General features: G+C 47.6%; 2 protein-coding genes across 4 annotated transcripts in view; both read left to right on the top strand.

Annotated features, from left to right (window-relative positions):
- The first annotated feature begins 3,194 nt into the window (after positions 1-3,194).
- On the top strand, positions 3,195-18,022 carry nicn1 (nicolin 1). Of its 3 annotated transcripts, none has more exons than XR_009769305.1 (8): positions 3,195-3,379; positions 9,220-9,342; positions 14,520-14,675; positions 14,737-14,919; positions 14,995-15,108; positions 15,815-15,883; positions 15,960-16,093; positions 17,299-18,022. XR_009769305.1 is itself a non-coding variant. In XM_061687282.1 (8 exons), the coding sequence occupies exons 1-8, from the start codon at positions 3,320-3,322 to the stop codon at positions 17,338-17,340; spliced, it is 855 nt and encodes a 284-aa protein (XP_061543266.1). In that variant the 5' UTR covers positions 3,196-3,319; the 3' UTR covers positions 17,341-18,022. The 3 variants fall into 3 exon arrangements, 2 of the variants coding, with proteins under 2 accessions (XP_061543266.1, XP_061543267.1); XM_061687282.1 differs by having other exon boundaries at positions 3,196-3,379; positions 15,986-16,093; XM_061687283.1 differs by lacking the exons at positions 3,195-3,379; positions 9,220-9,342 and adding an exon at positions 12,589-12,711 and having other exon boundaries at positions 15,986-16,093.
- A 3,959-nt stretch (positions 18,023-21,981) lies between these two features.
- LOC133409159 (E3 ubiquitin-protein ligase RNF123) overlaps positions 21,982-22,862 on the top strand; it is a 57,844-nt gene continuing 56,963 nt past the window's right edge. Inside the window, exon 1 of the mRNA XM_061688794.1 lies at positions 21,982-22,365. Coding sequence (XP_061544778.1) covers positions 22,272-22,365 — 94 coding nt within the window. The 5' untranslated portion in view covers positions 21,982-22,271. The remainder of the gene's footprint in view (positions 22,366-22,862) is intronic.

The following is a 22,862-nucleotide window of genomic DNA, read 5'->3' as shown; positions in this document are numbered from 1 at the left end:
GCTTCTTGCCCGACAGCAACGATATTCCGTCGTTGAGCGTCCGCACGTTGAGCGAGCCGAAGAAGAAGAAGAAACGGAAGACGGCGACGTCACTCTGCAGAATGCTGGGAAGGCGGCGAGCGTGTGGCGGCGTGCCCGGCGGGTGGGCGGGGCCAACATGAGGGAGGATCGGAATGCTCGAATGCTTCTGGCGACAAAGAATACGATTGATTTTGGTTCGCAGTGCGCTGGAGGTTGCGACCTTTGGGAAGGAAGAGTTTCAAGAAAAGTTCAAGAACGCGCCAGAATGGAAAGTGGAGAAAAGTCCGCTGCAAGAAATACAAAAGCACCTTTTTCTTTCTTTCACACTTTCTGTCGGACTGCTTTTCTTCCGTGTCCGACTCTCGGCTCTTCTTTATTGACCCCCGACCCCGGATAGCCCGTGGACCCCCGCCCGCCGCCCCCCCCAACCCTGAAGGCAGCAGGTTGGTCTGAACATCTGTTCATCTGGTTCGGAAAAAAATAAAAGCTGACACCAACGTCAACGTCTCCCAGCCATTTTACGACACGCCGTTGTGCCTGCCTGACGCACACACACACACACACACACACACACCCTTTCGCACGCACACACACACGCACGCACACACTGTATAGCAGAGGTGGGTAGTAACGCATTACATTTCCTCCGTTATATTTACTCAAGTAACATTTTGTCAGAGTAGTTTTAATGCATCATCCATTTTGCTTTTAATTGAGTATTTATGTTAAGAATAAATGCTACTTTTACTCCGTTGCAATGATCTACAAGCCGCTCGCTACTTTTAGTTTCAATTTTTTTCTATTTTTTGACTTTTGTTTTCGACTTCTGCATCGGGCGGTGATGTTTGACTCGAGTTGACCAATCAGTATCCAAGATGGTTTAACAATCAGAAACAAAAGAGTATCAGACCATTTCTTTTTTTTATTAGATTTTATTCATGATCTTTGAGGTGAAGTGACATTGTTCAGCAATATCTGAATTTGCGCATTCATATCAGAATTAGAATCAGAATCAGAATCATCTTTATTTGCCAAGTATGTCCAAAACACACAAGGAATTTGTCTCCGGTAGCTGGAGCCGCTCTAGCACAACAAACAGTCAATTTACAGAACACTTTGGGGACATAAAGACATTGACAAAAAACAATTGTGCAAAAAGATGCAGAGTCCTCTAGCACTTAGAGCAGTTCGAACGACCAATATTGCAATAGTCCGGTGCAATGACCTTTGTGCAAAGGGCGCTGAGACTTCAAGGAGTGTATGCGGTTTAAAGTGACGAGTCGTGCGATCATCTGGGACAATGTCGGTTGTGCAAATGTTACAGATACTCCTCAATCCATCCATTTTCCGTAGCGCTTCTCCTCACGCGGGTCGCGGGTGCGCTGGAGCCTATCCCATCTGACTGCGGGCGAGAGGCGGGCGACGCCCCGAACTGGTCGCCCGCCAATCGCGGGGCACATAGAAACAAACAATCATACACACCTACGAGCAATTTAGAGTCTTCAATTAACCTCGCATGCAGGATTTTGGGATGTGGGAGGAAAGCGGAGTACCCGGAGAAAAGCCACGCGGGTACGGGGAGAACATGCAAACTCCACACAGGCCGGGCCGAATTTGAACCTGCGACCTCAAAACTGTGAGGCATTAGTTATTTTTATTTTATTTGAAGTTCATGCTCTGATTTAAAAAATAAGTTAATAAGATCAAATAAGAGTGACTCACTACTTCAGTTGTTTTTTCACTGAGCTACTTTCTTCCTCTTACTCAATTATTCGGAGGACTACTTTTTACTTTTACTTGAGTCATATCATTCTAAAGTCACAGTGCTCTTACTTGAGTGGCGGCTTCGCACGTTAAGCAGAGCTGCATTTTTCAGTTTTCAGGAGTTCACAGATTAGGTTTAGATAACAGCTTTAGCTTGTTAAGAAGACACTTGTTGGCTATTGTCGTGGGGCCCAACCCACCAGTTGCCGTGGTAACAATGATAATAATAATTAGAAGACGATAGGCCAAAAAAAGTCATCGTCTGATCGATGGCAGCCAATCACAATGTTTTCATGTATTTTCCTGGCGAGTTAGCCGTCTGCTAATGTTACTAAAAACAGGTTAGCGGTGTCTCCTGTGGCAGCCATGTTGGGTCAGAGCGCTCATTCAAGTGTAACCGGAGAAGTGGAATGCACCGCAGAGCTGCCCCCCCCCCCCCCCCCCCCCCTCCATGTTACGTGTTTCTATTAATAGCCCGTCTGCCACCGGCCAGTCGACCAACAACAGACGGACGGACACACAGACAGCTGACAAGTGTAAAAATAAACAGATAAGGGGGGAGCGGGCACCTGGGGGGGGGGGGGGGGGGCGCCTGCCGTGACAACAGAAGACAAAAATAGAAATCACTCACTGTGTGTGTGTGTGTGTGTGTGTGTGTGCGTGTATGAGCTGTGTGAGTTGTTGTTAACGTGTGTATGTGTGTATTTGTGTCAATTCGTGTATGTGTGAGAGTTGTGTTAGAGTGTGTGTGTGTGTGTGTGTCTCTCTCTCTCTCTTTCTGTCTATGCGTGTGAGTGTGTGTGTTTATGTGTGAACGTGTGTGTGAGCGCGAGAATCAGATGTTGGATAAAAGTTGTAGCCGTGTTACCGTGGTAATGTGAGGATGTTGCCCTTAGTTGACCTTGGCGGTGGAATGTGTGTGCGTTGTATGAAGGTCAAAGGTCATGCTCACAACCTGTGAGACCATCAGCTATCAGGTCAGGGTCAAAGGTCATTGCACAAAACACTTAGCACCCTGTGGATTAGTTTCTTTGAAAATGGCCGACCGCACGTACACACACACATACACGCACACACTTTGTTTACATAAAGCAATGACCTTCATCATCATCTTCATCATATGACGTTCATAGCATGTTTTTCACTTTTGAACTCTTCTTCTTCATCCAGCATGCGAGTGTGTGTGTGTGTGTGTGTGTGCGTGTGTATGTGCGTGTGTGCGTGCGTGTGTGTGTGCGCGTGTGTGCGTACGTGTTAAACCCCCAACTGTCTGACAGTCAGATTAATGGAGCGCTGCCTTTTGTGTGAATGCTCAGGAATGTTCTCCACTTTCACACGAACACGCACACACGCTTGCATGCTCGCACGCGCGCACTCATTGTGAACACAGAGAGGACGAAAGAGACAAAGAGCGACAGGAAGTGAAGAAGAAGAAGAAGAATGAAGGAAAGAAAGAATCAAGAGAGCGCAAGCATGTTGATTAGCAGGGTGCTCATGAATACAAATGAATGCAGGAGAAGATTAGCATACCACAATGCTAATCTGCTCCAGCAGGACCTTCTGGAAGCTCCTCCGTCTTCACGCACACAGGCAGGTGAGGGGGCTGGACCGTCTGACCGTCCATCAGTGGGTCATGTGACCTGCTTTCTTTAAGGGGCAGTAAAGTGGAGCATGCTGGCTAATATCTCATTGATGGAACGTTCTCATCATTTTTGTAAACAATTGGCGTGGGGGTTGCTTCCGGGTGGCAGAAAAGCGATTGATTACGACTAACCTGAACTTGCTGTGTTTGAGTTTGCGCCACCAGATATTCCCCAAGGTTCAGGAGGGAGTTTTCATCGACTTCATATAAATCGAAATATATCCAGTGAATGTGTGGCTGAGGAGGATTTGACAAAAAAGACCATGAACTGCTAACCAATCAATTCTTATTACAAATAAATAAGAAGTAAATATACATCATTGAATTATTTTTATTTACAATATACAACGTATAATAAGTATTTCATACTTTATTACATCCATCCATCCATTTTCTGTCGCGCTTCTCCTCACGCGGGTCGCGGGCGTGCCGGAGCCTATCCCGGCTGTCATCGGGCAGGAGGCGGGGTACGCCCTGAACCGGTTGCCGGCCAATCGCGGGGCACATAAAAACTAACAACCATTCGCACTCACGTTCACACCTACAGCACGGTGGTCGACTGGTTAGAGCGTCAGCCTCGCAGTTCTGAGGACCCGGGTTCGATCCCCGCCTGTGTGGAGTTTGCATGTCCTCCCCGCGCCTGCGTGGGTTTTCTCCGGGCACTCCGGTTTCCTCCCACATCCCAGAAACATGCATTGATTGGGGACTCTAAATTGCCCGTAGGTGTGAATGTGTGCGCGAACGGTTGTTTGTTTAAATGTGCCCTGCGATTGGCTGGGAACCAGTTCAGGGTGTACCCCGCCTCCTGCCAGTCGATAGCTGGGATGGGCTCCGGCGCGCCCGCGACCCGCGTGAGGAGAAGCGCGACAGAAAATGGAAGGATGGATGACAATCCGAAAGTGACATCGATCAATCGCTTCCTTTGGCTGAGTTTCCCAACTTCATTCGTTAAAACTTGTGCAACTTCCTGCCTCAGTCGCTTTTTTCATTTATCTCAAGTCATTTAGTCATTTCAAGGATCGATCTCGTTGAAGCTTTTGAAATGGGTTTCTTTAGATTTTGGTGATTTGGGTCGATTGAGATATTCAGTTCTAATCCCAATTTTAATTTCATTAGGTTACTTTTTTAGTCGATCTTTCCTTCCTAATGATAAGGTGAGCCGTCACCTTATCGTGGTGGAGGGGTTTGTGGGTCCCTATGATCCTAGGAGCTAGGTTGTCTCTCGGGCTTTATGCCACCCGTGGCAAACAGGTCCTTGGTGAGGGACCAGACAAAGTACGGCTCAAAGCCCGAACGCGGGTCACCGGGGCCCCCCTCTGGAGCCAGGCCTGGAGTCGGGGCTCGAAGGCGAGCGCCTTGTGGCCGGGCCTGCACCAATAGGGCCCGGCCCGAAAGGGTAACGTGGGTCCCCCTTCCCATGGGCTCACCGCCTGTGGGAGGGGCCATAGGGGTCAGGTGCACTGCGAGCTGGGCGGCGGCCGAAGGCGGGGACTTTGGCGATCCGATCCCCGGCTACAGACGTGGAACGTCACCTCTCTGGCAGGGAAGGAGCCCGAGCTGGTGAGCGAGGTCGAGAAGTTACGACGAGATATAGTCGGGCTCGCCTCCACGCACGGCTCGGGCTCCGGTACCGGTCCTCTCGAGAGGGGTCGGACTCTCTTCCGCTCTGGAGTCGCCCACGGTGAGAGGCGCCGAGCAGGTGCGGGTATACTTATTGCCCCCCGGCTCGGCACCCGTACGTTGGGGTTCACTCCGGTGGACGAGAGGGTAACCTCCCTCCGCCTTCGGGTGGGGGGACGGGTCCTGACTGTTGTTTGTGCCTATGCACCAAACAGCAGTTCAGAGTACCCACCCTTTTCGGAGTCCTCGGAGGGGGTGCTGGAGAGCGCTCCCGCTGGGGACTCCGTCGTTCTGCTGGGGGACTTCAATGCTCACGTGGGCAATGACAGTGAGACACGGAAGGGCGTGATTGGGAGGAACGCCCCCCCCCTGCCCGATCAGAACCCGTGTGGTGTTCTGTTATTGGACTTCTGTGCTCATCACGGATTGTCCATAACAAACGCCATGTTCAAGGATAAGGGTGTCCACTTGAAGCGGCTGGGATGAGAATCGGCACCTCCAAATCTGAGACCATGGTCCTCGGTCGGAAAAGGGTGGCGTGCCCTCTCCGGGTTGGGGATGAGATCCTGCCCCAAGTGGAGGAGTTGGGTCTTGTTCATGAGAGAGGGAAGAATGGAACGGGAGCTTGACAGGTGGATCGGTGCAGCGTCTGCAGTGATGCAGACTTTGTATCTGTCCGTTGTGGTGAAGAAGGAACTAACTTTCGCCTTAGCTCTCGATTTACCGGTCGATCTACGTTCCTACCCTCACCTAGGGTCACGAGCTGTGGGTCGTGACCGAAAGAACAAGATCCCGGATACAAGCGGCCGAAGTGAGTTGCCTCCGCAAGGTGTTCGGGCTCTCCCTTACAGATAGGGTGAGAAGCTCGGTCATCCGGGAGGGGCTCTAAGTAGAGCCGCTACTCCTCCGCATTGTGAGGAGCCAGATGTGGCGGCTCGGGCATCTGATTAGGATGCCTCTTGGACGCCTCCCCGGTGAGGTGCTCCGTGCACGTCCCACCGGGAGGAGACCCCGAGGACGACCCAGGACACGCTGGAGAGACTACGTCTCCCGGCGGGTCTGGGAAAGCCTCGAGCTGGTTGAAGTGGCTGGGGTGAGGGAAGTCTGGGCTTCCCTATTAACGCTACTACCGCCGCAACCCTAACCCTCAGATAAGCGGAAGAAAATGGATGGATGGATGGATGGATGGATAATGATAAAGGGAAGCTCGTTGGTCCTTTGAATGCTAGCCGAGGACCAGTGGACCACCCAGGGGTGGTCCTGGAGGAGCAGTTGTCCGCGGGCCAGCACTCCTGCGATCCTTGTCAAGGGATAGACTGGGAAGCAAACCTCATTTTCTCAAGGCTTTGCAGAAAATGTTTGCTTGGGTTGCTTTTGAGTAATTTCGTCAAACTAATAATGGATAGCCTGCTAGCTAACATCAACTCTACGGCACACTATGCGTTTGAACCTCAAGAGAGCACGTCGTCGCCATTAATCCGAGCAACAGAAAAGTTCATTGTTTAGCCAGTCTCTATGGTGGAATGAACTAAGGTGAACCTGCACCAGAGAGTTAAGGTCATTTGGCCCCATTGTGTAACTGTACAAAAACCTTTCTTTTCAGGGAATCTGCCCTCATTGTTTTGATTGTCCACAAGCTTACAAGAATGGGAGCGCATTCCAAGAAATGCTGCTGACCACGTATAAATGGGCTCTGTGTCAGTCAAAAGATCAGCCGGTCACCTCCATCCGTCTTGTCTGTGTGTTATCGGGTCGCATGTTTATCCCCAACATATGTCAGTGATCGTGTCGAATGAGAGCGCAGACGGTGCGGCGGCAGGTCACTTCTGCCTGACGCGCCTCCGACAGTGCCGTTGGGTTGCCTGCAAAGTCGTCAGCTCACTGGTGTTTTGCTCTTTTAAACCCAGAATGCCTCTGGGCGCTCTCCACGGCCGGCTCTGCCAGGTCGCTCGTTGTCTTTTTGCGTTTGAAGCTCGTGTTCCCGACGGTCGATTTCCTACGGATATGTGTGCGCCTTGCACCCAGCTCGGCGGCACAGAAGACGCGTACCTCTCCTTGTTCCTCTGCTGCGCCGCCTCAATTCACTCTTCCTGTGGGACTGCCCTTGAAGAGCCCTTGTGGTGCTGGAGCAGATGGCAATGTTTGGTCCTAAGGAGGTCTCCACGGTGAATTTCCGATCGAGGTCATCTTCCAAGGCTCTCCGACTTCTCCTCGATAGGATCTCAACGTGATAGGATCTCAGAGAAAACCTGTCCATGCCTTCTCCTGGCAACTTCGGCGTTTCCCGATCCTTTCTACTGAGCTCTGTAATCCTGGGTCTTATCTCGTTCTGCAGATCTTTCAAGCCTTCCTACTCCTTGTCTGAAGTTTTCCTCCACGATTTCCGCAGCCGGCGTTGTTACTTTGCTATCTGAAGAATTTCCCAATATGATTGGGAGTGACATTTCCTATGTTGCACCTCTCCAAATCATCCTTTGCCTTGATGTGTGACCGAACATGTCCAGCTTGACAGTTGTGTTGCCTTTCAGGGTTTTTGTAAAGGGCGCCAAGTAGGACGTTTTCCCACGAACCCCTGTCATCGGCTTTTGGCCAGTTTGGCTAGACGGATGGTTCTCTGCTGGGTAAATGTTCGTGTTCAAGGTGAGACTGATATCGTAACGCGTCGCCCTGGGTAGAAAGGCCTTCCCTCTCCGCAGACGCACGATGGGGTCGGTAGCACTCCGATTTCACCTCGTTTTATCTACTGCTGCAGTGCGAGCCGCCAAATTTCGGTGGGTTCTGATGCCCACCCGCAGTTGAATGACTCTGAGGGTCCTTTGGTCCTTCGTTTTTTCCGTTCCATGTTGTCCGTCCTGTTTGGTCCATCTTCTGTGTTAACCGTGTCTGAAATTTGCCCACATCTATTTATGAATCAAGTTACCTGTTGAAATGTAAATTACAGCCGATACTGCCTATCTATTTTTGGACTGACACCTCCATAATTCAAACGGCGTGGGGAGAGAAGAAGTTATCTAACATAATCCTTCGAGCAATTTGCCCCAATTTGTCAAGGGTTCTGCCTGAGTCAAAGGAGGTTTGTTTCCAAGTGGCGCCATCGGAGAAAGCGCCGGCTTTTGCCACGAGGAAGGACGTGCGACGTCACGGTGAAAAAGTCGATTCTTATTTTTCACTTTTGGAAGAGAAACCATGTTGTACAGTTCATAGACATTGTTGACTCTCATTACTATTGTTATCATGATTATTATCAGTATTAACTTGGTTATTATTGTCATCATTATCATTATTCAAATACAAACACTCTTTTTTGTTACTTTTCCCATTTCCTGTCTGCAGCGTGATGCTAATGCTAATGCTAATGCCAACACGAGTAGCAGTTCTCTCTCACTGTGACCTCTTCATACCACAACCTTTAACCCCCACCCAGGGTCTTCCTACTGAGCTTACACGCCTTATAAGGTCTTGCCTTCCTGCCAACGTGCCCCGCCTCCTCCCTGTGGTGTGTGTGTGTGTGTGAGACACTATTATGAATATTGCAATGTATTTAAAGAGAGAAAGATTCATGTGAAAGCAAGCTGCTGAAAGAAGAGAACACACACACATACTCACGTTGATCAAACTCGATGATTGACAGCAGCGGGTGTTGACGTCTCAGTTTGTCAGTGTGATGTCGCTAAAACAACGGCCATCTTATGGCCACATAGCAGCTAGCGTAGCAGCTAATTTAGGCGGCGAAATTTCAAGCGGACATACTAGTTAACATCGCAGCAAGTCGAAAAGCTGACATAGTCGTTCACCTAGCATAGCAGCTAAGATGGAGCACAATTAAGTTGTGTGAGTCGTTTTTAATTGTAGCAAAAATGAATGAAGACACTTCGGTCATGATGAGCACTTTTCATTCAACAGCAGGACAACAATAACAAGACAAAATAGCAACGTGCGATCAGGGGACTTTACACACGTAGCGATTCTCAAGCTGTGCTACTAGCGGGCCAAATAATTACTCCCTAACTACAGTTCGGTTGTGTTTACATTTTTTAGTACGATACATTTGCATTACATTTTTAACAATTGTTTGTTTTTAAATTCATATTTGGGGAAAAAAAGTATTTTATTATTTCATGTACATTTTAAATGAATACGTCCTTAAATAGTTTTTTCTCCCTTTATTTAAGCAACTACAATTGGCGTGCAACCGGTCCAGGGTGTACCCCGCCTCTCGCCCTAAGTCAGCTGCGATAGGCGCCGGCACGCCCGCGACCGGAGGCGGGACCGAGTCGTCGCTTTGCAAGTCACAAGTAAGTCTCAAATCTTTGCCCTCAAGTCCCGGGTCGAGTGCCGGGTCGAGACAGCCAAGTCGTGAGTCAAGTCGCAAGTCCTACACTTGGAGTTTCGCGTTCTTTGCAGACATTTAAACAACAATATCAAATCTATTTTTATATATAATACTTAGATTTTTAATTCATATGTATATATGATGTGCTGCATTTATATATCATATATTTTAAAGTCCATATTAATTTATCAAGAACAAAAAAAATGGATAAAAAAGTGCATTAAACCTTGATAAGAAAACTTGGGTGCTGATGAAAAGGTTTGTACCTTCAAAGCCAATCGTCAAGGGGCTTAGTTCAATGCCCCTTCAAAACCAATCGGCAGTAGGTTTTCAGCGATTCTCTGAAAATGCTATGACTTACTTTTTCTCACTTTATTTCTGAAGTGACATTAAACAGACCTGTCACAAATTAGAATTTGCATCCAGTCGTGCTGCATTGAGTCATCGAGTAGTCAAGTGACAATTCTGTCGCAATACTCAAGTATAAAAATAAAACATATTTTTGCTTGGTTAAAGAGGCAATTATGAATACACGACAGAAAATGACTGACGAAAGACCAATCAGATCATCACCAGTATTTTTCTTAAATTCATATAGCAGGAAACGGCATTTTCGTGTCTACAAACATTTCGAGTGAGGCAATTTCAAAAAAGAAAAATAGGGAAAAAAAGGAACACAAGTTTGTCATCATGTTATAGAGGCAGAATTGTATCCAACTGTAGTATCGCAGTTCGAACACTAGGGGGCACGATGTAAAAATCTGACATCAAAAACACGACAAAGAATCAAGAGTTTCATGTCGAATAGATGCTAGCTGTGTGCTGATCGATTGGTAAATAAAGGGAATATAAAGTAGAAACACAGTACAAGACTGACTGTTGAGAACGCGAAACGGACTAAACCAGACCGTAACGAACAATAAGCGCAGACAGCGCACGGCCGGCTCACAAATCTAGCTGCTAATGCTAACGAAAGCAAGCATGCCAAGCAATGGGTTTTTTTTGGGAGAGTTTTTTGTTGTTGTTGTTGTTGTTGTTTTCTTCAAGAATTAGCATCCTTATTGTTACCTTAATTGTCGTTGTCGTTTCTGTGTATGTTAACCGCGGTTCTCGGAATGTGAACCTTATTTTACTGTCACATGTATTGCTGATTTATGTTGTACCGTTTTTTTGTTTTTGTTCCATGAAACCATTCCTATAGGTAGCGAGCGATAGAATGTTCTGTTCAAATCCCGGCCCCGCCTGTGTGGACTTTGCATCTTCTCCCCGCGCCTGCGTGGCTTTTCGCCCACATCCCCAAAACAAGCACGACAGGCTGATAGAAGGCTCAAAATTGCCCGTAGGTGGGAATGTGAGTGCGAATGCTTGTTTGTTTCTATGTGCCCTGCGATTGGCCGGCGACCGGTTCAGGGCGTACCCCGCCTCTCGCCCGAAGACGGCTGGGATAGGCTCCAGCACGCCCGCGCCCCGCGTGAGGAGAAGCGGCTGAGAAAATGGATGGATGGAACTATCGTGTGATACACTTCCATCCCATAACTCATCCGTAAGATCTGCAGCATTATTTTGTCAGTTTTCATCCGCATTTGGCTGTCGAAACCAATCTTTGAAATTGGATTTCTCGGTGGTCTTTTTAAGTCCAAGTGAAGTCACGGGTCCGAGTCTTGTAAGATATTGCCGAGCATAAAGTCATCCAATTCCCAGTCATGTGATTCGAGTCCACACCTCTGCCCGTGACCCGAATGAGGGTCAGCACTCGAGAGAATGGAAGGATGGATATTTTTAAGCGCAGTCTTAATGTCAGAGGTGGCTAGTGGAGCCAAATATTGTACTGGTACTTTAGATTCATAAATGTTGTCCTCCAAATAATTGAGTAAGCGTAAGAAAGTGCAGTACTCAGTGAAAACAAATACTCAAGTATTGAGTACTGGTTCACTTCCGAGTTATTTATTTTTTTAAATCAGAGCATGAACATTCATATGCATGTGCAAATTCAGATATTGCTCAACATTAGCACTTCATGTCGAAAAAAACATTCTCAAGAAAATATTTATAAAATAACGAATGAAGGCAAATTCAGCTCCAAGAAATGGTCTTATACTATATTGTTTGCACTTGTTAAATAGCACAATAGGCTCAGTGGGCACGGATTACAAAAACAGGAGCGAACAAGGCTGCAGTGGATATAAAAAGTCGACACACCCCTGTTCAAATGCCAGGCTTTAGTGATGTAAAAGAATTTACACCAGAATAAATCATTGTAAAAACAGAAACATTATTTGCTTTGTTAACTACAATGGCTGAACGAAGAAGCTGTGTGTTGACCCGATTTATTGATAAAGGTTAGGCTTTTTATGGTACTTGCAATTCAACTGTGGTGTGTGTGTGTGTGTGTGTGTGTGTGTGCGCGCGCGCGCGCGTACGTGTAGCACGGCAGAATTGCACATGACCAGAAAGAGCCAATCGCAAGTGTCGGCTTTAGAAAGTGGAGGAAAACAATGATTTGATCAAATGTAACGAAAATTTTAATCATTCCCGAGTGAGGATAAACGGCACAGAAATGGATGGATGAAAATTCCAAAAGCAACCGTAGTTTCATTACATACTTTCTCCCAGTAACATAACAGATTACATGTACTTACATTTTGTAATTCAATGACATAAACACGTTACTCCCCAACACACAGAGAGAGAGAGAGAGAGAGAGATTACTGTTACTGTAATTACTTTAGGAATAAAATCACTGCCTCACAGAGAAGAAAACGTCGCCCCAATATGTTACTGTATTTTAATGTTCGTCATGATGGTGGTACTTGGAAAGCTAAATATTTTTTAGGTGGTACTTGGGCTCAAAGGTTTAAGAACCACAAACGTCTCAGTAGAAACTGTACAAGTTGATCAATTATTGCGATTTCTTTGATTTGGTTGCCATGACAACACGACCACAACATCCTTTATGACGTCTATATAGAGTGTAGATGACCATCATTGAAGCCTAGCGCAAGACAATACTACCCTCTGCTGCATGCTGGACGTAACAACGTCGTTTTATTTTGGCATGAATTTAACTTCATGAATGTTACAAACCCTCCGCGTTCGCGCCGTCTCGACACTTTTATTATACACTGGATATGAAAGCTGAGGGTTTGCATTAGGCTGACGTGCCTTTGTGTTGCTGGCCCTTTAAGAGGCTGCGCCCCGTCGCCACGGTTACAAAAGACCACCGGAAGTAACCGTGTCTCGAATCGCTAGCATGCTAACGGCTGCTAACCAGCGTTTCTGTTCTGGTTCATTGTGATGGCCCAAAGTGTAAAACGTGTAAAACATCGAAAACGTGAGTACGTTTCGAATTTTTTTGTTTTAAACTACGCCACGAAGGATGACGTAATGTACAATTGGATTCGGTGCTAACGACCGACGAGCATCCGCGATTAGCAATTTGCAACACGAACTCAGTCGCATCGCGATCACACCGTGTTTAAGAATAGAAGAAGAACAATCACTTTTTATTGTCATGCACAGGAAACGTGTTCTCTGCATTTAAGCCATCACAGTGAACACACACACACACACGTTAGTGGAACACACCACCGGGGCAGGGGGGCAGGGGGGCAGCCGAAGCGCCCGGGGAGCATTTCGGGGGATCGGCGTCTCGCTCAAGGACACCGCAGCCGTGAATCCGGGGGCTGTGGGCGGATGGTCCGGTCGGGGTCTTGAACCGAGGTCCCCCACGGTGGCAGGCGATGATCTTAACCATTGGGCCACGGCCGCCCAATGTCGTAGCAATGGCAATAATAGTGCGGCTTTTGTGTATGTATGTAGAATGTTCAACATCATGCACACACTGTACCTCGAAATAGAATATAATGTCGTCGTGATGATAATGTGACTGGAACCTTTTACTGCACAATTTGAAAGTATTTCCTTTGTTCATCGTCATAATCATGATCATCTTAAGAAGATAAATATCCTCAATTACATGTTACTGATAGTCACGATGATAATGTGAGTGTAATGTGTTACTGTAGGAAAGATGACTGACCTTTAACAAGACAATACGTGACATATTTGCCATCTTGATCATTCTTTGACACAAAATCAAACATTGAACAAATGATTTGCTTTATTTTGATAGAGTGAAATGTTAAACAAGGCGGAACGGTGGGCGACTGGTGAGCACATCCGCCTCACAGTTCTGAGGACCGGGGTTCAAACCCCGACCCCGCCCATGTGGAGTTTGCATGTTCTCCCCGTGCCTGCGTGGCTTTTCTCCGGGTACTCCGCTTTCCTCCTCCCCCCCCCCCAAAATGATCGGTTCAATGAAGACTCTAAATTGCCCGTAGGTGCAAATGATTATTTGTTTCTATGTGCCCTGCGATTGGCTGGCGACCAATTCAGGAGTGCCTCTCGCCCGCGACCCTAGTGAGGATGAGCGGTATGGAAAATGGATGGATGGATGTATAGATCTCCTGTGTGTGTGTGTGTGTATATATTAAACTTTACGGCAATCTGATCGGTGTTATCGGTATCGGCCCGATAATGAGCATTTTATGCTAATCGGCTTTCGTGTCATAATTCGTAGATCCGATCGATGACATCATGGATCGGCTCCCCACAAGACATTGAACTCCGCGTTTTTGTTGCGTATGAATCCAAAAGCTAGTTTATTTTTAGCCTTGTCACGTGTAATACTGTAACTATCTGACGGCCAATAAAGTTTTTTCAATCTTGTCATGAAAAAACACGTTGTCGGTGCGGGACTATTTTGCGTTGTCTCAGACAAACAACGCGTAAGTTATTTGCAGTCTGTGCACAACTGAAGTACGTCGTGGGGAACGTCATCGAAGCACAACTTCAACACGACTCATTTGATCGGGCACCTGAAGAATTACAATTACAATTAGGTCATGAACATGCATGTACACGAAATTTGTACACAAGGAGGAGCGTGCCGCGTTCAAGCAACGCAGCGTGGGAAAAAAAAGGAAAAGCCAAACGGACGACACGCGTCCACATAGCCGGCCGGGACAGTGAGAAAGTTAAGAGGAAGCACGTCATTCAGAGTATTTGTTAAAGTCATTTATTTACAGTAAGTTAGCAGCCATTATTTCTGTCATGTTGTAATGTTGTTATTGTTATCAGGTGAAGATGAACGCTGATGATGTCACGAACGGCGTGGCCTGCACGCTGAAGCCTCCGGTGTTTCTTCACTTTGGAGCCGAAGATGCCAAAACACACACACGTTGCTCGGGCGTGTGCGTGATCGACGTCACCCTACCCCCGGGGAAAACGGTCAATGTAAGTCGACGACAACGACATCGCGTTACGTCAAACGATAACGTGTGGACGATGTCATCAGATTGAGACCATCGACTTTAAGAATTTCTACACGGCGTTGGTCAGCGTGAGGCTGCAGAGGCGGCGTCCCGGCCGGGAGGGGGCGGCGGCCGAGTGGCGCACGGCCCTCGGGGACCGCCCCCTCATGAGCAACCCGCACACGGAGGCGGGCGCGCAGGACTACTACAGCATTCACAGGAACCAGGTAAGCGCGTCGTGTGCACATGTACCTATATTGCGTCGCCGTGTTTGTGACGTGTCACGTGTGGTCGGGGTCCAGATGCGAGTGGAGCCGGACGACGTGTCGTCGGTGCGACTCATCCTGAAGCAGCCGTCGTCCGCCTGGTCGACCTTCAGCGTAGAGGACGTCCGCATTTTCCCGCACACGCAACCTGTACGCGAACACCTTGTCAAGATGATTCCCATTTTCAAGATTTTTCTAACAGGAGAGCAGGAAAGTGCTAAAAAAAAAAAAAAAAAAAATGCTTAGTTGAAATAAGTGGAAGAAAAATGTCCAAAAAAAAGTTAAAATTGTGTTAAAAGAAGTTACTGAAATTTAATCAGATACATTTAGTGAGAAATGAGACAAATGTTATTGATAAAAGATGTTGAACTTTTGCACTGTAGCAAGCAGTTGATAAAAAAATCAATATTGTTGAAAAAAGTCACTCCCAGCTGTAGTTTACTGCCAAATTAAGCATCAAACAAATTGCATGTATATTTAAAACAACCACTTCACTTCCGCTAGTTTAATGCTAACATATGATGGGAAACGCCAAAGGCACATAGGCTAACGGTTAGCATCTGGAGTATGTGGCGGTGTTGTTAAACTTTAAGCGATGGATATCTGAACACAAACGGTGCCACAACGCACGTAGGCGGACAATATAACAATACTCGCAGGCATCTATTCTTTATCCTCTGCAAAGAATGAGTCATATTACTGCCGTACTGAGAAACCGCGAGATGCGCTGGGTCTCCGTTTTATTGAATCCATATGTCTGTGGCCAAGAATGAGCAGCACAATGTGCATTGAAGGAGAAAGTGTCACAAAATGTTTATTTCTTCTTTTTCTTTATTCTGGTCTTCATTGTTTGCAGGAGCCTGACAAGGAGCTCTCTGATTGGTTGTTGGCTCTAAACCTTGTTGACCCAGACCCACATGTTCAGGTTAGTTGAATTTCATGCGTTTGTTGTTTCAAATTCAGATTGTCAATTTCGGTACACCTGTATTTACTTACGTGAGTGTGAGATGCGGTGCGCCCCCTGCAGGGCCCGGTGGACGCTGCGTCCGTCTCCTGCAGTCTTCGGCAGATGTGGGCGTTGACCCAAGTGATGCAGAGCAGCCAGAGCTCCACGACCTCCGTCGGACGCTTCGATGTCAGTGGCACGCATAATAAAATCCATATTTCACGTCGTATACAGTGGAACCTCGATGGAACGGACCGATAGGGGCGGGGCATCGTCGGATATAGCCCTTACATTGGAGCGCTTGGTTCTGAGGCCATACGCACCCATAGTGCTGTACAGTACAAAACTATTGTTTTGTAGGTTTTTTTGGGTGGCTTAAAACGCCCAGTAACTGTACAGTACATAGTAAATTTAATCAATATACAAAAAGCTTGAAAATGTTTGAAAGACTCAGATTTGATCCGAACTGCACCAAAGATAGCGTGTTCCAGACTCCAAAGGCTTGTGGTGTTTTGCATCCTCTGAGGTCACGCTGCAGCCACGACGCTCTCTCTGTCTGCGCCGCAAGTCTGTGAGCAGTCGACGATAGATATTTCCATCGGCGCTCGATGTCCCACATTCAACATGGCCGCCACGGAGGCGTGTCTTTTGGAATTGGATCTTTTTTTCTTTTATATTTTGTGTGCATCTGTGACCCGGAAATACGTCAGTCCCGTGCTCTGCCTGCTTTGCGCCACAGCGCCAGAAAACAACAGTGGCCAATTCTGGAACTAACAGACTTTGTCGACGGCAGCGACGAATGGAAACGACTTTTGGGCACGTTGTTCAGTCCCGACGGTCCGTTTTATGCGATGTCCGTTATATCGAGGTCCGTTTTATCGAGGCTGCGCTGTACGTACGTATTTCATATGACATATTTCTATTTTATATACAGTGATAGATAATAGATATTTAGTGAAAATCTGGTCGTAATTGATGACGCCACCCATAAAATGTATCATAATGCATATAGATGCCATAAAATGGCAACAAAGCACTACTTTTGTCAAAATGAAGATCTTGAACTGACTTCAACCTAAGTTCATTATCACCAAGATTCCACAATATGGAGGCAAAGCAACCCTTTAATTCCCTTCACCATGTGGCACCATATTACTTGTTTGCTTTTGCCTGAGCACCCAAAACTGTGAATGCGTGACTTTTTCAGTGAATAACACAGGAGAGGTTCCTCAGAACAATCTGCAAATCAGTACATTTGCAAATATATTCATTATGATCTGAAAAAAATAATGACGAAAATCAGTTTTAATAATCATCCTGATTATTTTATAGTCACAATCGTACGATTTATGTAATATGACATTGTTAATGTTGGATTTTTGTTTTTTTTGCAGGTGGATGGCTGTTATGATATCAGTTTATTATCTCTGACATAAAACACATTTTTAAGAAATGAATTACATTGTGCTCATTGTTTTATGTCAAATATGACGTGACGATACAATGTCCTGATGATCATATGAATAAAACGTCATTTGTGAGCCTGAACTGCGTAGGAAAGCACCAAGCACCAAAATAAGTCATCACATTCCACCGATGACCACAAGGAGGCAGCAGCAAGCCACCGAAGAGGATGAATGATGATGATGATTCAATAGCGGCTTAGCTTAATTATGGATGAAGTGTGTTTTCTCCTGGTTGACACTAGGAGGCGCTCACGCCGTCACTGACCTGGGAACGATATGCACTAGTGGCCTATAGAAGGACTTTTATATGCGAGGACCTCAATGCGTCTTGAAAAGTGCTCAACAACTGACGGTCACTACAAAAGCAAAATATTCTTTGAAATATCTCCAAGGGGTTGACTGGTGGCCACTTCCAAAGCAGAGTTCCTCATATTGTTCACAAGCGTTTCACAGAGTTTGGACGGATCGTTCAAGAACCACAGAATCTTTCGTTCTGCGTCGACATGAGCAGCGTAGCGACCGAAAAAAAGAGTCGCGACTCTTCTTCCACCGGAACAAAGTTTGTTCCTAGCTTTTCCCGTCCTGTAGTAATCAGCATGAGGACAAGGGTTGCTTTTCACCGGTGAAATGTCTTCAATAAACAACACTTGCCTTTCACGTCACTAAAATGTCGGTTTCTGACCAAAAAGCAGAGAAAACCAACTTTTTGTGAAAAGAAACGTGTCAAGCTCAACAGTGACTTTGACGGCAAAAGCTATAAAACAACAAAAACACGACTGAGAAAGGGTGTTTGATGACAAAATACATGTAGTTTTACAAATATCCACCCAAGAAACGTTGAACCTCAGTGGCTTTTTTACATATTTCACATACTTTCCACTACCTACTGCCACACATACTCTTATTTGTACTAGACATATTCAAACTGTTGGAGTGTCAGGCGCCTGAACTTGTTTGACTTTCAACATGCTGCCATTTCTCCCGTAATCGACGGGATGAGCCGATATTCACCGCCTAATTGTTATCTTCTACTCAAAAGCTGCGCTGATCTCCAATCCAAAGTGATGCAGCGCCGCCGTCTACAGGGATCTATTCGTCATTACAGTGGTTTACAAAGCTTAATTTCACAGACAAGCTGGGCGAGACCCTCTCCCACGTGTCCTGTTGACAAACAGATTTGACGTATATACACGTCAGTGGCAGCCAACACTTGGATTCCAGTGGACCGACGGAAAAGTTTTTAGCAGTGAAAGGTGAGTCTGCAATTTTCAAGAACACGCTTGTTAAAAATGTTGGTATCACCTGACAGTTGTACATGAGTGAACGTGTGAAGAAAAGAAAAAAACTCTGCACCGCCTTGTACGTCTAATTTGAGAAGACAGACGGCGTAACCGACGAGGTGTCAATCATTTGCTGTGTCACCCGCATACCCCCACGGCCTCGCACTGACCTGTTGAACAGGAGCTTGGTTTTATATAGTCCTCTACGTTTGGAACCGTTCACTCGTTCCCGACTCCCGAATCACTACGATGGGATTTTAGATACTGGACATTTTGGGAACTATCCAGGTCCCCGATATAGAAATCCCGTCGAATTGCGTGGTAGGGGCCCATTTGGCATGCGTGGCTCTTAGCGTAGCACATGCTAATTTTGAAGTCAACTCCCTCCAGCAGGCAGTCTCGTCATTGTGTTGTGTAACTCCACAACACGCACACAAACGCGAGGCGCCACCAGCAGGTCTAATTTACTACTAAGAATTGTATCAGCTAACGTATGAGCACTTTCACACACGTATATGACCAAAACTGAATTTAAGTGTGTGTGTGTGTGTGTGTGTGTGTTCAGGCTGGCAGTGGATTGTCACACTCTGGGGATTAATAGCTGTAATACGTGCGCACACACACATGCGCTTGATCTCTTCCAGCTGAATAGCAACACACGTCATAAGAAGCACCTGAGCATTGCTACATGTTAGCATGCGCTAGCGTCACGATGGACTGACAGCACGACAACGTTCGGATAATTATTATGAATGTGCCAATTTTGTATTGTATGATTAATATTCTCATGATTATTTTTACTTTGGTCACAACAAGATCTGCAGCTTTATAGCGACAGCACGATGTATTCATAATTTCATTTAACAAGACACACACCAACATACACACACTGATACATGCACTGGCACACAAACATACACAAATGGACACACATGCACACGCACTCTCATGAGGATACACACACGTACTAAATGCACACACATTAAGACACACGCCCTCACCTGCATATACACGCACTGACGATCATGCCCTGACTTGTATACATGCACACACACTGACATAAACACACACTGACAAATGCACTGACACGTACACCCACACACACTCTTTCTGATGTGTGTGCCTGTGTATGGTTAATGAGCCTTGTGTCTCATTAGCATACAGCCTTCAAGTCCCTCAGGTGATTCATTGATTGACTCCGCCCCTTCCTGTGATCACATGACTTTGCTGGTGATCAGCGGCCGGGATGTCTTGTGACTTGGAGGTTGACTGACAACATTGCGATAGGTAAGCTCATGATGCTAAAAGTGGCCATTTCTTGTGTGTGTGTGTGCACGTGTGTGAATAATATGTGAAAATCTGTCATTGACTTGTTAGCACTTCTGTATTAGTGTTGTGTCGCCATGGAGACAGGATGCAGCATTCCTCTGAGCATCCTCCCGCATCCTGGTCCTTCCTCCTCGTTGGGGGGGGGGGGTTGTCATTAGCCTCCAACTACACGGCGACACCACTTCCTCTTCCTAATTTTACTAAAGGCACACAATCAGCACAACGCACGTGATTGATATTCAGAACAATAATCATCCCCCTCTCCTTGCGCCATCACCTTATCGTGGTGGAGGGGTTTGTGTGTCCCAATGATCCTAGGAGCTAAGATGTCTGGGGCTTCACGGCCCTGGTCGGGTCACCCATGGCAAACAGGTCCTCGGTGGGGGACCAGACAAAGTACGGCTGCCAAAACCCCTATGAAGAATACATTAAATGGATCTAGGTTTCCCTTGCCCGGACGCGGGTCACCGGGGCCCCCCTCTGGAGCCAGCTCCGGCGGTGGGGCTCGAAGGCGAGCGCCCGGTGGCCGGGCACGGCCCGAAAGGGTAACGTGGGTCCCCCTTCCCGTGAGCTCACCGCCTGCGGGAGGGGCCGTAGGGGCCGGGTGCTGTGCGAGCCGGGCGGCGGCCGAAGGCGGGGACCTCGGCGAGCCGATCCCCAGATACAGAAGCTGGCTCTAGAGACGTGGAACGTCACCTCTCTGGCAGGGAAGGAGCCCGGGCTCACCTCCACACACGGTTCGGGCTCTGGTACCGGCCCTCTCGAGAGGGATTGGACTCTTTTCCACTCTGGAGTTGCTCAAGGTGAGAGGCGCCGAGCAGGTGCGGGTATACTTATTGCCCCCCGGCTCGGCGCCCGTACGTCGGGGTTCACCCCGGTGGGCGAGAGGGTAGCCTCCCTCCGCCTTCGGGTGGGGGGACGGGTCCTGACTGTTGTTTGTGCTATGCACCAAACAGCAGTTCAGAGTACCCACCCCTTTTTGGAGTCCTTTGAGGGGGTGCTGGAGAGCGCTCCCGCCGGGGACTCCGTCGTTCTGCTGGGGGACTTCAATGCTCACGTGGGCAATGACAGTGAGACCCGGAAGGGCGTGATTGGGAGGAACGTCCCCCCCCGATCAGAACCCGAGCGGTCTTCTGTTATTGGACTTATTAGATTGTCCATAACGAACACCATGTTCAAGCATAAGGGTGTCCACACGTGCACGTGGCACCGGGACACCCTCGGCCCCCGTTCGATGATCGACTTTGTGGTCGTGTCATTCAGGAGACCCCGGGGACGACCCGGGACACGCTGGAGAGACTACGCCTCTCGGCTGCCCTGTGAACGTTTCGGGATCCCCTCGGAAGATCTGGAGGAAGTGGCTGGGGAGAGGGAAGTCTGGGCTTCCCTGCTGAAGCTACTGCCCCCGCGACCTGACCTCTGATAAGCGGAAGACAATGGATGGATGGATGGATAATCATCATGAGAATCATCATCAAATATGGAGCTCCAAAAATGGGATTGATATCAATGATGATGATGATGATGCTGAAAGCTTCATAAGGAGACACAGGTGGTGAAGAGTCACCATCATCGTCATCAACAGCTGGAAAGCCCCCTCCTCCCTGCCAGCCCTACCTCACTCACTGGCGGTGAGAGAGAGAGAGGATCTCCCTCCATCCGTGCTTCTCTTCCTCTTCTTCTTTTCCTTCTTTTTTGTGTTGTTCTGCAGCAGCAGGTTGGAGGATGCCTGGGTGCGCGTGCGCGGCATCCGGGTGTCACGTTCCCACGCGTACACGCCCTCCTCCCGCAACGTGCGCATGTCAGCCACAGCGGCGTCGCGCGCACCCGCCCGGCAGATCCCGCCACTGAAGAGGTGCCAACATTGAGCGGAGGTTTCGCCCACATCCCAAAAACATGCATGAATTGGAGACTCTAAATTGCCCGTAGGTGTGGATGTGAGTGCGCATGGTTGTTTGTTTGTATGTGCCCTGCGATGGGCTGGCGACCAGTTCGGGGTGTACCCCGCCTCCTGCCCGATGATAGCTGGGATAGGCTCCAGCGCGCCCGCGACCCGCGTGAGGAGAAGCACCTCAGAAAATGGATGAATGGATGGATGGATGGGAGGAAAGCGGAGTGCCCGGAGGAAACCCGCCCAGGCACGGGGAGAACATGCAAACTCCACACAGGCCAGGCCAGGATTTGTACCCGCAACCTCAGAACTGTGAGGCGGATGTGCTAACCGGTCGGGCACCGGCGCATCTTCATCATTTGATTCATAAATACCAATGACGATACCAACCAAAATGAGCTATGGCCACGTCAGTCACGATGGTGGGGCTTTGTTGTCTTTGTGCTGTGCTCAACCTGTTTGGTTTTGATCACAAAATGACCACAAGATATCCAGGTACAGAGACACAGACGGTGTGGACGGTGTGCGTGTCTATAGAAGCAATTGTATGCTAAAGGAGTCAATGAAATGACGGCGACGTCATCCAAACTTGCCGCATTGTGGTAGAACGCTTGTACATGACGTATGTTTGTTTTATTGTAAAATTGGTTCGTAAGGTTGAACATTCTGTCATAGTAATAATATTGCAAACGCGTTTATTTTGAAAAGGTTTGGACAACAATTTGTCGTTAATCGGGAGTTACTGTCGCAAAGTATACTGCAGCGCGACCGCCAGTGTGCTCAACGTTTAAAAACGGAGATTAAGTTAAATTTAAGATAGAATTTTGCGATTATGATGGTCCCTTAGTACCTGGTTGACGAGGGAACAAGGTTGGTATTCGTTTTTGGCATGTAAATGTAGCTTTTGTTGCGTTTCATGGTGCTGCTAAATTTTGCAGTTGAACGGTTTTTCACCCACTGGAGGGTGCTAGCGCGCTTTTGTAAAACGCAGG

Source organism: Phycodurus eques, chromosome 10 (assembly GCF_024500275.1).
Source record: "Phycodurus eques isolate BA_2022a chromosome 10, UOR_Pequ_1.1, whole genome shotgun sequence".
NCBI classification, from domain to species: Eukaryota; Metazoa; Chordata; class Actinopteri; order Syngnathiformes; family Syngnathidae; genus Phycodurus; species Phycodurus eques.
Note: the sequence above shows the minus strand (reverse complement) of the source record. Positions and strands in the feature narration are given on the sequence as shown.